At 37.2% G+C, this 16606-nt stretch overlaps 1 protein-coding gene across 1 annotated transcript in view; it reads left to right on the top strand.

Annotated features, from left to right (window-relative positions):
* Nucleotides 1–15376, top strand: part of LOC134342492 (zinc finger CCCH domain-containing protein 6) — a 38248-nt gene extending 22872 nt beyond the window's left edge. Inside the window, exons 6-12 of the mRNA XM_063040690.1 lie at nucleotides 2174–2302; nucleotides 5845–5956; nucleotides 6991–7100; nucleotides 7702–8045; nucleotides 9036–9658; nucleotides 10328–10570; nucleotides 12892–15376. Of these exons, the coding sequence (XP_062896760.1) occupies nucleotides 2174–2302; nucleotides 5845–5956; nucleotides 6991–7100; nucleotides 7702–8045; nucleotides 9036–9658; nucleotides 10328–10570; nucleotides 12892–14378 (3048 nt within the window). The 3' untranslated portion in view covers nucleotides 14379–15376. The remainder of the gene's footprint in view (nucleotides 1–2173; nucleotides 2303–5844; nucleotides 5957–6990; nucleotides 7101–7701; nucleotides 8046–9035; nucleotides 9659–10327; nucleotides 10571–12891) is intronic.
* Nucleotides 15377–16606: the final 1230 nt, after the last annotated feature.

Here is a 16606-nt window from a genome sequence, read left to right as displayed (position 1 = left end):
TTCAATTTATTGTGCAGAACTAATTTGTTTACATATAACTATGGGAATAGATGACCACCAATATTGGCATTTGTGTGTTCTTTCTGCATTCACTAGATGTTGAGAATAGAAGTAACCTTTACCTTTAGATTTTATTGTGCTGCGTAAGCAATTAATTGCTTAGCCTTAATTTTTGGTCTTGTCAGCTGATGATTCAATCTGCTAATTCCTAACTGAAAGCACAAAATCTTTTGCAGATTATTTTCAAAAAACTGAAGGCATAATTTTCATTAATTAAATCAGTATCCTCTTTTACAAGTTTTGCTGTTGGATCACATGATGTAGAACTTTAATGTGAAAAGGCCAAGTTGCATTTTTGTTGGGTCTTTAGTAGATCCATCCAATTAGTCACCAAGCCATCTAAATATTTATTCAATTATTTATAGCATTTTCTTTGTATGTTCCTCTTAAATTATTTTTTCAGGTTATGCATTCCACTGCTTTGGGGAAAAAGTCTTGTTGAAGTAAATTCTATCAGACTGATCTTCTAAAATCTGTTACTATATTTCAACACAAAATGTAGTAACTACTATAAGCTGTAAAAATTCACTAAAATATATTACACAGAGCAGTTGCCCTTTGAACAAAGCTTAGGAATTGTAGCTGTACATCATCCTTCAATCTGAATTAAACCACCATTCACTACTGCTCTCTATATATATATTTTATCCCTCGTTACACTGTCCCTTTAATTGAATGAGATTAATATTTTGCTAGCAAACTCATTGTATCATAGGCTATCAAACACCTTTTGAATCTCTAGGAAGAGGTCTTCCTGGAGATGCTGCCTGGCCTGCTGCGTTCACCAGCAACTTTTATGTTTCTTGCTTGAAATTCCAGCATCTGCAGGTTTCTTCGTTGTTTGTGTTTTTAACCACCTTTTGAAAATCAGTTTCTCCATCCTGGTTTACTTAAGTGTCATGTTAGTTAAATGTGTTCTTGGTTGACTTTGGTTTATCAGCCCATTCTTCTCGAAGTGTTAAGTAAATTTGTCTCATTGTGTAGATATTGCATTGCTTTAAGTAAAAACATTTATACTGAATAGTAATATAGGAGCCCTCAGAGCTGCATACTGAGTCCCCTCCCTTACTCCCTGTATATCCATGACTCTATTGCCACCCACAGCTCCAATCTGCTCATTAAATTTGCCAACGGCACTACATTGATTAGATTTATCTCAAGCAATATCAAGGTGGCTTACAGGAAAGAAGGCATCTCTAACACAGTGGTGTCAAGAAAACAATCTCTCCCTCAGTGTGGCAAGAACAAAGGAGTTGGTTGTGGATTACAGGAGGAATGGAGACTGGTTAACCCCTATTGACATCAATGGATCTGGGGTTGAGAGGGTAAACAGCTTCAAGTTTCAACAGTGCTTCCTTCTTTCACCTCAGACAGTGGAGGAAGCTTGGTATGGATGCCAAATCCAAAGAACTTTCAACAGGGACACAATTGGGAGCATCCTGACTGGCTGCATCACTGCCTGGTATGGGAACTGTACCTCCCTTAATCGTAAGACTCTGCAGAGAGTGGTGCGGACAGCCCAGTACATTTGTAGTTGTGAACTTCCCATGATTCAGGATATTTACAAGGACAGGTGTGTAAAAAGAGCCCGTAGGATCATTGGGGACCCAAGCCATCCCAACCACAATCTATTCCAGCTGCTACCATCTGGGAAGCGGTACCGCAGCATAAAAGCCAGGACCAACAGGCTCCAGGACAGCTTCTTCCACCAGGCCATCAGACTGATGAACTCACCCTGATTTGACTGTACTCTATATTACATTGACTGTTCTATTTATTATGAATTACTATAATTGCACATTTAGATGGAGACGTAACGTAAAGATTTTTATTTATGTATATGAAGGATGTAAGAAATAAAGTCAATTCAATTCAAGTCACTTTTTATTGTCATTTCGACCATAACTGCTGGTACAGTACACAGTAAAAACGAGACGTCTTTCAGGACCATGGTGCTGAATTATTTTACATGAATGTAAAATTTTGCAGTTCTTTAAATAATAACTTTATTTATTATATATTGAGACTTCTTCACCCTGATGTTGAATACTTTGATTCAGAAGTAATAAACAAGTGGTGAAAATTGTTTTAAGCAGTTTTGTTGATCTTGCAGGACAGTTATGGAAGTGTGAATTTTGCCCGGAAAAAGAGGAAAAATCAAGATTTTTCATATCCTGGCACAGGTGAAAAGAATAGGAAAGGAGGCATTTGCAAGTATTTTCTGGAGGGCCGTTGTACAAGGGTATGCTTTCGTTACAAAATTTCTGTATGTTCTTGTAGATAGGTTTAATTAGAATAAATATAAAGCATATAGGAACCTCATTATCCTCATCTTTACCCACTTAATCCTATAATGGTAGATTCTTGTCTTGCGTGGTCATTACATTTTTAAAAATTTCAAACTTTGTTCATAACAGAATTTCATCATTGTGAATAGAAATATAATTTAAAGCATCTGGAGAAGATGAATGTTTTAGCATTCTACAATTGGCAATATAACTTGCTGAGTTAATAGCATCAATTGCAATATCCACCAAATGTTAAATTCCAAACTGTCAACTTTGTAATTTAAAGTAAGGAATTTTATACAGTATAGCAAGGGGAATGATGCCATTAGAGATTTGTTTATAAACCAAAACTTTGGATGAGCTTAATTCTGTGTGACCTAGTTTCTGGAATGGATAAAAATTGCATTTTAGGAATTCAGTTCTGTAGACAACACAATTTCCAGTTAATTTATGTAATGCTTTCTATTTATAGAAATATAGAAAATAGGTGCAGGAATAGGCCATTTGGCCCTTCGAGCCTGCACCGCCATTCAGTATGATCATGGCTGATCATCCAACTCAGAACCCTGTACCATCCTTCCCTCCATACCCCCTGATCCCTTTAGCCGCAAGGGCCATATCTAACTCCCTCTTAAATATAGCCAATGAACTGGCCTCAATTGTTCCCTGTGGCAGAGAATTCCACAGATTTACCACACTCTGTGTGAAGAAGTTTTTCCTAATCTCAGTCCTAAAAGGCTTCCCCTTTATCCTCAAACTGTGACCCCTCGTTCTGGACTTCCCCAACATCGGGAACAATCTTCCTGCATCTAGACTGTCCAATCCCTTTAGGATTTTATACGTTTCAATAAGATCCCCCCTAAATCTTCTAAATTCCAACGAGTATAAGCCTAGTTGATCCAGTCTTTCATCATATGAAAGTCCTGCCATCCCAGGAATCAATCTGGTAAACCTTCTTTGTACTCCCTCTGTGGGAAGGATGTCTTTCCTCAGAGTAGGGGACCAAAACTGCACACAATACTCCTGGTGTGGTCTCACCAAGGCCTTGTACAACTGCAGTAGTACCTCCCTGCTCCTGTACTCGAATCCTCTCGCTATAAATGCCAGCATACCATTCGCCTTTTTCACCGCCTGCTGTACCTGCATGCCCACTTTTAATGACTGGTGTATAATGACACCCAGGTCTCATGCACCTCCCCTTTTCTTAATCGGCCACCATTCAGATAATAATCTGTTTTCCTGTTTTTGCCACCAAAGTGGATACCCTCACATTTATCCACATTAAATTGCATCTGCCATGAATTTGCCCATTCACCTAACCTATCCAAGTCACCCTGCATCCTCTTAGCATCCTCCTCACAGCTAACACTGCCGCCCAGCTTCGTGTCATCTGCAAACTTGGAGATGCTGCATTTAATTCCCTCATCTAAGTCATTAATATATATTGTAAACAACTGGGGTCCCAGCACTGAGCCTTGCGGTATCCCACTAGTCACTGCCTGCCATTCTGAAAAGGTCCCGTTTATTCCCACTCTTTGCTTCATGTTTGCCAACCAATTCTCTATCCACATCAATACCTTACCCCCAATACCATGTGCTTTAAGTTTGCACACTAATCTCCTGTGTGGGACCTTGTCAAAAGCCTTTTGAAAATCCAAATATGCCACATCCACTGGTTCTCCCCTATCCACTCTGCTAGTTACATCCTCAAAAAATTCTGAGATTCGTCAGACATGATTTTCCTTTCGCAAATCCATGCTGACTTTGTCCGATGATTTCACCGCTTTCCAAATATGCTGTTATCACATCTTTGATAACTGACTCCAGCATTTTCCCCACCACTGATGTTAGGCTAACCAGTCTATAATTCCCTGGTTTCTCTCCCTCCTTTTTTAAAAAGTGGGATTACATTAGCCACCCTCCAATCCTCAGGAACTAGTCCAGAATCTAAAGAGTTCTGAAAAATTATCACTAATGCATCCACTATTTCTTGAGCTACTTCCTTAAGCACTCTGGGATGCAGACCTGGCCCTGGGGATTTATCTGCCTTTAATCCCTTCAATTTACCTAATACCGCTTCCCTACTAACATGTGTTTCCCTCAGTTCTTCCATCTCACTGGACCCTCTGTCCCCTACTATTTCCAGAAGGTTATTTATGTCCTCCTTAGTGAAGACAGAACCAAAGTAGTTATTCAATTGGTCTGCCATGTCCTTGCTCCCCATAATCAATTCACCTGTTTCTGTCTATAGGGGACCTACATTTGTCTTAACCAATCTTTTTCTTTTCCCATATCTATAAAAGCTTTTATAGTCAGTTTTTATGTTCTCTGCCAGTTTTCTCTCAATCTTTTTTCCCCTTCCTGATTAAGCCCTTTGTGCACCTCTGCTGGACTCTGAATTTCTCCCAGTCCTCAGGTGAGCCACTTTTTCTGGCTAATTTGTATGCTTCTTCTTTGGAATTGATACTATCCCTAATTTCCCTTGTCAGCCACGGGTGCACTACCTTCCCTGAGTTATTCTTTTGCCAAACTGGGATGAACAATTGTTGTAGTTCATCCATGCGATCTTTAAATGCTTGCCATTGCATATCCACTGTCAACCCTTTAAGTGTCACTTGCTAGTCTATCTTAGCTAATCTACGTCTCATACCTTCAAAGTTACCCTTCTTTAAGTTCAGAACCTTTGTTTCTGAATTAACTATGTCACTGTCCATCTTAATGAAGAATTCCACCATATTATGGTCACTCTTACCCAAGGGGCCTCTCACGACAAGATTGCTAATGAACCCTTCCTCATTGCTCAATACCCAGTCTAGAATAGTCTGCTCTCTCGTTGGTTCCTTGACATGTTGGTACAAAAAACCATCCCGCATACACTCCAAGAAATCCTCTTCCTCAGCACCCTTACCAATTTGGTTCACCCAATCTATATGTAGATTGAAGTCACCCATTATAACTGCTGTTCCTTTATTGCACACATTTCTAATTTCCTGTTTAATACCATCCCCAACCTCACTACTACTATGTAAATATGTACCATGTAACATTGACTCATTTCGGAAGAACTGGCTGTTAAGTGCTTTGGAAGGGACAGGATCTCATACACCCATGTCATACTTTTTCATGTGTTGAACTTTTTATAGCTGAGGGTCAGTTTAAAACCCCATAATAATGGCATTCTCTTATTAAAGAGAAGGGCTTCCTGATTTCAATCTGACTCAATTTTAATACTGAAATATAACAATTCCAGAAGTGTTATCAAAATAAGTGATTAGACTGTAACTGGTGAAGAGTAGTTCAGAGTAATGGAGAATGGGGCTATGGGGGTTGTTAATGTTTCTGAATTATTGTAATTATACTTTTAGAACAGCTTCTGTCTCAAATTTTCCTATATTTTTCAAGTTTGTTATTTTTCAGATTGTCTAGTTTTCAGTCTTTTTTTTTTCAATTATTTCCAGCCATGATTTATGTATGTAATTTTGACTTTATAAAACAGGGGGACCAATGCAGATATAGTCATGATGTAGCCATACAAAAGAAGAAGGATATCTGCAAGTTCTATCTTAATGGATTTTGCACCAAAGGAGACAACTGCATTTTCATGCATGATATCCTTTTATCTCTGTGCTGAATAAAACATAATCTTATTCATTTTTTTCTTATTTAAATTTGTACTCTTAAATACCTGCTTTAACTAACGCAATAAGATAAATGCAGTTAAATGTATGTGCTGAAACTGATGAAGTTTATCATTTACTGTATTCCTCATGCTTCACATTTTACTTGCATTTTTTTATACCCCTCCATTCCATTTTGAAATTGAATATACATTGGCTCTGAAATCCAGTTTCTCAGAAAATGCAATTTGAAATCATCTAGACAAATGTAAATCAGTGCTATGTGGGGTCATTATAACATTACATAAATGGATGTGTCTGTTTTTAAATCAAACCTGAAATGTATGATATTTTATGTATACACAGTAATTCATGGAGTAACAAACATGCAAATAGGCCAAACCTGTACATCAACGGAGCAGCAGCAGAGAGAAGTGGGTGGTGGTTACATCTTAGGGGAGGCACCAGGCTGTGGGTCCTCCTGTAACTTTGGCTTCTTCAAGTAGGTGCCAAGATTTGACTGCCTTTCCTTAAGTTTCCTCTCATGAAGCAGTTCTCGGTAGCAGGAAATCATGTTGAGAACACCTCTGTCTTATTGCTTTGCTCCCAGTCAGGGTCATTATCAATTAAATGGTCCATAATGTGTGTAATTGTGATGCTAGTGCAGAGAAATTTTGTGGTGAGGTTTCTTGCTGGTGTTTCCTCTTCTCCATCCGTGTCCTCAGATTCACCAATTCTCGAAGCTCTTCGTTATTAAGGCTCTCACCAGTTGTTTAGAATGGTGAATAGCCGTAATGCAACAAATCAGCGCAGTGCGGAGTAGTGTTGTGCAAGGTCTGAGTGTACTTAACAGGTATTTTTTGAATTGTATACTTTCAAAATGTAATGTAATTTCTGTAAACATATTTCATACCATTGGTTCAATTTGGCTTTATTAATAGGCAAATTTACTTCAGGTACAAAAAATTCCCATTTTCTTATGTTCTGTTTCACTCAATTACTTTCCTTAATGTAATTTAATGTACGTGAATATCCATGTAAATTCTACCATACAGGAGCAAAGTGCTATCAAGGTGATAACTGCAAGTTCTCACATGCTCCACTAACTGAAGAAACGAGGGAATTGTTAGATAAGGTTAGTGTCAATTTAAAAGCAAAATGTATCATAAATTGCCCTTTCAGTGGCTATTATGAACAAATGTACAGTCTGATATGCCATTCAGCAGGAAGATCCCAATTTCAGTTATTCAATGGTAATAATATAGTTTCAAAACAGTTTTGATTTCTATTGCTGTCCATATTTTCTGGTACTTGATTAAATACTAGAATAGTTAAGTATTAATTATATTTTGTATTTGAATTGTCAGTGATTAAATATAAAACAGGATAGCAGAGTTGGGTAGAGAGAATCATCAATTCCATATTCAACTAAAATTTTTCGGCTAAAATTGAGTTGCTGATTCATTTATTGTGGACAAGTTGAAAACTAATTCATTGACTATTCCGAAAAGGTTGCCTATTTTATGTTCTTGTGATTGTACATTACATACCCAGGAAGGAATGATAGTAGTGGTTGAAGTTTTCCACTGCTGCTGCAATAGCATTAATTTCTGGAGATATTTTTCTTAAAAATGTGTATTCTTAATCTATATTAACTGACTGTTGGAAATGTATGCTTATGAATTGCATGCATGAGCCCATGCCTGCATGACTAAATATTCACTGCATTTTGTCAGGTGCTGAACAATGAAAATGTAAATTATGATGACAACAAAGACCACAGCAATACCAATGACTTTGATCATTATGAATATGATTATGATTATGTATATCATGAAGATGATGACAAACTTGAAATAGAAGAGCTTAGAAAACAAGGCATTAGTCCTCTCCCAAAACCACCACCTGGGGTTGGTTTATTACCAACTCCTCCACAGCCACCAAACTTTCCTGGCCAGTTACCAATGGGTCCACCTAACAACCAGCCACAACCGCCCTCTTCACCAGGAAGAAAGATTCCCTCCATCTTTGATATTGTTGTACAACCAACAGATGTTTTTGCTCATAAGATGGGACTGAGGTACGTATATTTTAAGATGTCAATGCTTGAAATATAAGCTAGTGATTTGGATCAAGAGATTGCAACTCTGTAAGCGTTCTGCATATCTACACCTATTTGTATAGATGTTTAGCAGCTGTACAAAACTCTTCAGTTATCACTTGTGTGTAATTGTTTGCATGAGTTAAAAGTTTCCTCATTCCAATATGTGTTACCCAGCTTATTACCAAGATTAATGCATTAGTGCTAGAAGTGGTTCATATTAATTCAGTTATTGACTATGTATAGATATTAGCGAATTGGGAATTAAAATGCAGTTTAACTTTGAAACAAAGTAGCAGGGAGCCCTGAAATGTTACTTTTGAATATATGGGGGCTGGTTCCTTTTTTACATAATGCAAGATCAAAGTTGTTTACCTCAACTATTTTGTAGCTTTATTTAAAACATCAACCATTTGTTTTGTAGAGAAAATGTTCTGTAGTTTATATTAATGACTGACATCACATCACTATATTTCATTCTATAAAATCTATCATGTGCAGTGTATATTTGTTTAGAAAACACTAGGGTTTAGAATTTTAATGCTGTAATGGAAGCACTGCCCTCATTGCTTGTTAAATTGTTTGTTGAGCAATTTGAAATTATCAATTTTGGATATGTTTTGTTTTTTATGTAAATTTCTTGTTTTCCCTCATCAAGTTCAAAAGCTAAGAAGTCACACAACTTGGGTGTCCTGGTGTGCATTCATTTTAAAACTGCAGCAAATTATATTTATTTTCTGTGTATGAGCTTACAATTATATACTAATCACTATCAGTATATTTCTTTTAATGGGGTGGTGCTAAGTAAACTAGATTATTCTTGAGGGAGCTGAAGTAAATTTTTTAGAATAGATGTGATGCAATTATAAATTTAATTCTTTGGATGGTAACAAAGATATTAATCAGTAGTTTAAATTGTCATCACTACTTCTGCGAGGAATGTTTTCTAATTAAGTCATTTTCTTCTAGGCCCCAGTTTTATAATAGTACATCACCTACCCATGCTTCATTTGATGAAGACCAACCACCTCCCTCTCAGATGTATGGATCAGGTCCAGGTCCTGATCAAAACATGATGCCTCCCGGACCCAACGGGCCTCCAGATTCTCCAGGTGGTTTTGGTCCTTCTTGCCCTGCAGCTCCACATAATATGTCAGGTGCACAAGGTATGCCTGGATCTATCGTACCACCAAATGTATCTGGACAGCAAGTTTTACAGGACCAAGCTGAAGCATCAGTCCCTCCAGGACATCCAGGTTTGCCTCCTCCACCAGGATTTCCAGGTCCACCAATAAATCAGAGACCAAATGGAGCTCCAGGTCAGATGGGATTTCAGGGACCGATGATGAACATGCCCATGGAGCATCAGGTACCACCACCATCGCAAAGTCAAGCTCACCCACAGTTTCCATCTGATGGATCTCAACAAATGCAGCAAGAAGTTAGTTACCAGCAAGATATGACATACCAGCAAGATGTGGCATATCAGCAAGACATCCCATACCAGCAAATCCAAAACCCGGGAGACTTCTATAGCTCTTATTATTCGCAGCCATCAATTCATAATGTAGAGCAAGAAAATCATATGGGAGGTACGGTATAAATTGTTTCTTAATTAAAAATGTCGTGTAAGCCTTTTTTCAGAATGTGTTGAGAGAGCAAAATGTTTATAAATTTGCTTGCAACTATATACAGGGATTCTTTTACAGTTGAAACAAATTTTGCCATTGGGCTAATTGCTCTAGCAAAAGTTAATAAAACAATTAGAATTCAATGTTATTTATTTTTGCTTGAAACTCCTGTGTCATGAAAGAGAAGGAATGAAGGTTTAGGTGAGAACAGGTTCAGGTGGAGTGTGAATAACATGGATGTTGTTAATGAATAGCATGTTCTTGTGTCCTATAATCTTTGCAATTTGATACATCTCTTTTAGCCCTTTAGGAAGGCGATTTGAGTTAATGTAGTTTGTTCTTAATTCCGCATTGTGAGGGTGTGGTGCACCACTGTATAGAAGAAAGGATCCTACTTTTGTAATTGTGTGCCTTCACTGCCTTGTAAATAAATATGAAGGCAACCAATTTTAACTTTTAATCTTGCATCATATTAAGGTATGGTATATGATTCCTGGTAGAAGATGATGTGGAGATTAATCTGAATAATTTAACTGCAAAAGATGTTTGTACATAAATCAAAATAGTTAATTATCCACTGGCAATGTCTTACCGACTTACAAAAACACTCTTGTTTTTAAAAATATGCAGATGGAGTATCAAATTCAGCATCTGAGCAGAGAGATCATCAGTCTTTCTTGGGCACAGATGATTCAAAAGAAAGTGACACTGAATCTGATGCCAGCAGTTCAACAGGTCGTAAGCCTACTGTTAATGTTCCAGACTTCCTTCCAGCCAAACAGAAAGCTCTGTTTCTCAGAATTAAGCAGAAGCAGCAGGAAGAGGGAGGTTCTGACAATAAACAGTCACAGTTGCTACAGAACAGAGATGAAGGTTAGTATTAAAAGATGCTGTTAATTTGAGTCTTTGTTTATGATCAGGTGCTTTATTTTGATTTATTAAGCACTTAGGAAGGGAAGAACATTTGCATCTATCCAGCCTGGCCTGAGTGCTGTTGACTGTTGTCTGTCCACCGAGATGTTCTAGTAAGAAACTGAGTTGAGTAGCTATTTGTAGATGGATGATAAATAATGGCCTTATGAGCAACATCTACATCTTGCAACTGAATTTAAACAACAATCTTATCCAAGTGCATCTCTACCTTAAACAATTGAGTTGCACCCTCAACCTATTATCAGAGTTTCAAAGATTCACATTCCTCTGAGTGATGAAATTTCTCATGTGTCCTAAGTAGTGTACCATATCAGCCAAGTTTTTTTTTAGGAATCTTGGACCAGGGGAAATATTTCTCAGCCTTTCACCCCCTATCACTTGTTTACTGACTGCCTCATTCTTAATGATGGAGGATATAGAGTATCCTCAATCTCTCTTTATGGGTTAATCCCCATGTTTCTGTGAATGTGTATTTCACTAGCAAGTACCTTGGGTAAGGAGACAATAAGTTTGCACATTTTTCCATGTGCCATCTTTCAAAAGACCTGTACAATTAAAAGCAAGACGTCCACTTAGTAGCTCTAACACAATGGGTAGTATTCTCACTTCTGAATTGCTGCCTGTCTGAGAAATCTTGTCACAAATATCTAGACAGATATTCTAGTGCAGTATAGAAAATGATGTGCATAGTCAGAAGTGTTAACTTTCAGATGTAACGTGATACTGCGATCCCAAGGTACTGTTACACGGAGGACAAAAGCAGTTATCTTTGTTGGCCTGGTCATTAATATTTATCTGATTCTTGCAGGTTTGTTATCACATTGCACTGTTTGGGGTTGAGATGGTTACATTACAACAATATCTCAATCCCAATTACTGGGGTTCACTGGGTTTATCAGAATATCCTAAGGTAGTGAAAGGCACTATTTAAAAGCAACCATTTATATTTTTTAAAAACCCTGTATATTCACCAATATAATTCCTTCTCTATTTGAATGTTAACTTTGTTTCATGTACAAACGCACCCAGATCTCTAACAATAGATATAATGATTTCTCGCTATTTCATCTCCTCCCCCCGGCCATTAAAATGCCATTTTATTCCTTCCAATTTGCTTAACAAGTCTGTTGTGCCATCCTCATAATTTGCCAGCTTTAGAAATATAGAAAACCTACAGCACAATACAGGCCCTTCAGCCCACATTTGTATGAAGATACTTCATAAATGTATATTGTTTCAATGTAGGTAGTTAATCTTCATAGCCAACAGGACTAAAAGCTGAAAAGTATGGCTTCTACAATCTTCTTTCCATAGGCTTTGTATATGATAATGTCTTCTAACCCCAAGGACTCTTGATTTGTGAAACAATATTGTGAGGCATCTTATTACTGCTGTCAGATCCCACTGCATCTACTTTTATGGTTATAACATTCTAAAATTGATAAAATATTTTGGTGGATGACACAGGCACAGATAGTGGAGCTGTTGTCTACGCTCCAGCAGTTGCATTTATTACCTCCAAAAATACTAGGTCTGTTTTAGAATGTGAGATTGAATGATTCTGATATCACTGTACTCTCCTGGAAGACTGGGATCATCAATTCCAGTGGAACTGGATAATTAATTTTTAGTCCCAGTAATTTCTGTTGCTATTTTTAAATTTATTTTGTTCATCACTCAATTTACCTCTGTTCCCAGTTTAAGATTTTTTTGTTGTCTTTAGTGAAGGTACATGCAAATTATTTGTTTTGACATCTTAGCCATAGATTTCAAAGAACCTTTATTCCATTGCTGGGAGTACTATGTTATGATCTAGTGTTAAAAGATACAAAGGCATGAGGGGAAAATGGTGCAAATCTGAAAGTTTGTAACTATTTTACAAGGGTTCTTGAAGAGGTGGAAAGTTAACCTCATAAAAACATTTAAAGGAGTGGAAAGATTTCTGCCTTCAAGACAGAAATTCAAGAAGTTATGTTTATTCTATAATTTCTCATTTAGCTACAATACTGTTAAATTTGCTGCACTAAAATCTTTATTCATTTTGATTCTATTGGCGTGAGCATTTATGCGCAGGTACAACATTTGGCTGTTTAACCGTTGCCTTTGTTATGATCCTCCTTGTGGCTGCGTCTGGAGCAGCATTCTCAAGTTCAAAAGTGGCAGAATTATTCCAAATTGCTGCTTGAATATTTTTTTTGGTATGGGTTAATCATAAGTATTTGAAGCTTCCTAGTAGAATCTCTCTTTCTAATTCATTTCAGATGAGACTGTAAATTGGTATTCAAGTGATGAAGAGGAGGATGGCAGCAGTGTAAAATCTATATTGAAAACACTGAAGAAACAAAGTGAGATTATGAAGAACCAACAGCTTTCTACAGCAGAACAATCATCTTACATTTACATGGATCCCAGACTTGGGAAAGATAAGACTTCTGAAAATAAACACACAGATCTTCGATCAAGACCTGACCTGCGTCAAGGGAAGGCAGGAGAAGTCAAGAAATCTTCGGAAGTCTCTGCTGATCCAAGATTAGCAAGAGATCCAAGAAAAATGAAAGTACATGAGAATACCAGTATAGGTTTGTCTGTCAGTGAGAGTCCGAAACAGGAGTCTCATCCTATATCAAACAAGCAACAAGGGCTGGATGATGATGAAGACACAGAACGAGAATTGAGGGAAAAGGCTGCTATAATACCTTTAGAGACTATTCCTGGTGCAACCTTGCGGGATCCACGCTGTCAGCTGAAGCAGTTTAGCCACATCAAGATGGACATAACTCTGTCTAAACCTAACTTTGCAAAACTTGTTATTTGGACACCTGAAGATCTCCTTCCCTTACCCTTGCCAAAACCAGATCCTGTCTCTTCAATAAATTTGCCTCTCCCTCCACTAATAGCCAATCAACGCCTGAATAGAGCTATGAGTATAACAGGTGATTCTCGACAAATTGCTGACCCACGGTTGTCTGCACGGTCTAAGGAGAATAGTGCAATAAAAAGTACAGAGAAGAATGTGGACATGAGGGCTTCTGAAAGACCTTTAGACCCACGATTACAGAAGTCATCAGATCCTAGACTGCAGAAAAACAACACCGATACTGCTACAAGAGAATCCCATTCTACACGAGTAGATCCTCGCTTATCGAAAGCAAGTAGCAGTTTAACACAAGTTTCTGTTAAGATAGATCAGACCACACTTCCTCCATATGCTCCCAAATTATCTGCAGGTGGCATTGGGATTGGATCCCCAAGCACGTTGCTCAGCGGCATTAGTCTTTATGATCCACGGACGCAGACTTCTCAAAGTCTAGTGACTTCAGTTTTAACTACACAAGCAGATTCCTCTAAGGAAGGAGAGCAAGTAAAAAAACTTAATGTGCTTAAAGATCCCATAAAACCAGAAATTGTTCAGTCTGATTCATCATCATTGCATAAATCTTCAGTGGTGCAGGAAAGCACTGGTGCAGAGGATATAACTGATCTTGGTCCAGAGAAATCAGACATGTACAGATCACAGTCAAAGACGGGAGCTGTCCAAGCATCTACTGCCTCTGCTCCTGCGGTGCATAACCTACCAATCCAGGCTTTAGCTGGCCTTATCAGACCACAGTACAGTGACCCAAGACAAACTAAACATTCTGGACCTTCTAACCAAGCGGAGGAAGATGATTTAAACAGTAAAAAGGGTAAAAAACCACTGAAGGAAATGTTCAAGACTTTCGATCCAACAGCATCACCCTTCTGTTAGCATCCACTTTTAGTTCTGAAAGACTGATGTTCAGTGTGTATATTGTAGCTTGTCCTGGTTCTTAACTTATTTGGCTTGTTGATAGTGTTTTATTTATTTTTTTACGATGTACAGTCTGTTTAACTGTTCAAAGAAATGCATGCAGAGGCACATGCCAGGCTGTGCGCTAATTTTCTTTTGGTCTGAGTATGTAAGAACTACATTTTGAATGAATTATTTTTTATGATATATATATACTGTATGTATAGAGAGAATATACCTGTGACCACATTTAAACTTCTTCCCGGTGAAGTAATTGTTTTTCCGTGTACTGAAATTGCTTAAAACCTATTGTACAGTTCTTGCATTCTAAGTTATTTCCTGCTTGGGTATTGTGTGATTATGTATTATCAAAGTAGTACACTGAAAAAAAAAATGTGTTGTTTTTAGTACCTTAAGTAATTACTTTTTTTGTTGTTTTGAGAGTTAATCTTAAAAGAAAAATGACTGCCACTTTTATATTGTATAGTTAAATAGTACCACTCCAGTGATGGTATATTTAGTCAAGATCCTAACCAATTTGTTTCATTGTTTATTAATGCTGTCATGCTCGCACTGCAATTTTTAAGTTGCTTTGAAGTTTTGTCACCATCAAGTGTGGAACCATAACAGTTACACTGTTCAAATATTGCACTGTACATCTTAAGTATTTCAATTTAATTTTGTTTAGCTGATCGTCTGTTTTTAAATTGAAAAATCAACCTGAATCATGTCATAATTTACTGAAAATCAATGTACACAATCTATAAAACATTAGTGAGAATCTTTTTATTTGCTCTAGAATAAATCTGAAATTTGAACAACTACTCATCCATGCAATACAAGGAGCTAATGGTGGATTATTGTGCATTAATAAAAGTTTATGAACTTGTTATGTATGGCACCGTATTTTCATATTGAGCTACTGAGAGCTTTATAAACAAAGCCTAATGTAAAAGTTTTTGTACAAATGTATTAAAACCTTTTAATGTATCTTTTGTATCTGATTATTAATTATGTAGTGTTAAGTAGTCCTCAGTTTAACTCATCTATGTTCTCTTTGCAAAAATGATCATTCTTTTTGAAAAGCAGTTTTCAAAACTCATCTACTTATAATCACTTAATGCCCATCAATTTGTGTGTGTATACATACATACATACACACAAAGTTTCTGTAGTTATTTCTAATTAATTTCTTAAATATCTTGCATCTGGAGCATTGCATACAGTCTAGTCGCCCCATTACAGAAACAATGTTGAGGCTTTGGAGAGGGTGCAGAAAAGGTTTACCAGGATTGGAGGGCATGAGCTATAATGAGAGCCTGCATAAACTTGGGTTGTTTTTTCCGGAGAATAGAGGCTGAGTGGAGATCTGATCAAGATTTATAAGATTGAGAGGCATAGATTGAAAGATATTTTCTGTCTGCTCTAGTGTTGAAATGTCTAATTCCAGAGGGTTTGCATTTAAGGTGAGGGTTGATTTCAAGGGAGATGTGTGGGGCAAGTTTTTTTTTACAGAGTGGTGAATGCATGGAATGTGCTGCCTGCGGTGGTTGTAGAGGGAAAAGCATTTTAGAGACATTTAAGAGACCTCTCGATAGGCATATGAATGTGAGAAATAGAGGGGTATGGGCATTGTATAGGCTTAACATATTAGTTGGCATTTAATTAGTTCAGCACAACATTGTGGGGCTGTGCTGTACTGTTCTATGCTCTATCTCCAGTTAGATTAATTGGTTAGTTCATTACTGAATATTCTTAAACTTTTTGTGAATGTTAAGTCTCTTAATGTACAGTGACTATAAAAAGTACTCACCTCCCTTGGAAGTTTTCATGTTTTATTATTGTACAATAAATCACAGTCGATTTAATTTGGCTTTTTTACACTGATCAACAGAAAAAGACTCGTGTCAAAGTGAAAACATCTTTACAAAGTGATGGAAGTTAATTACAAATATAAAACACAATAATCGATTAGCATAAGTATTCAAACCTCTCTCTCTCTCCCCTTCCCTTAATATGACACACTAAATCATCACTGGTGCACCCAACTGGATTCAGAAGTTAAATGGAGATTGGCTTTTGGATACCTGTGTGCAGTCAAGGCATTTCATTAATTGAAGTAAAAATACACCTGCATCTGGAAAGTCCAAATGCTGGCAAAAACTACACCATGAAGACAAGGGAACACTCCAAGTAACTCCATGAAA

This window comes from Mobula hypostoma, chromosome 2 (assembly GCF_963921235.1).
Source record: "Mobula hypostoma chromosome 2, sMobHyp1.1, whole genome shotgun sequence".
NCBI classification, from domain to species: Eukaryota; Metazoa; Chordata; class Chondrichthyes; order Myliobatiformes; family Myliobatidae; genus Mobula; species Mobula hypostoma.
This window is presented reverse-complemented; position numbering and strand designations above follow the sequence as displayed.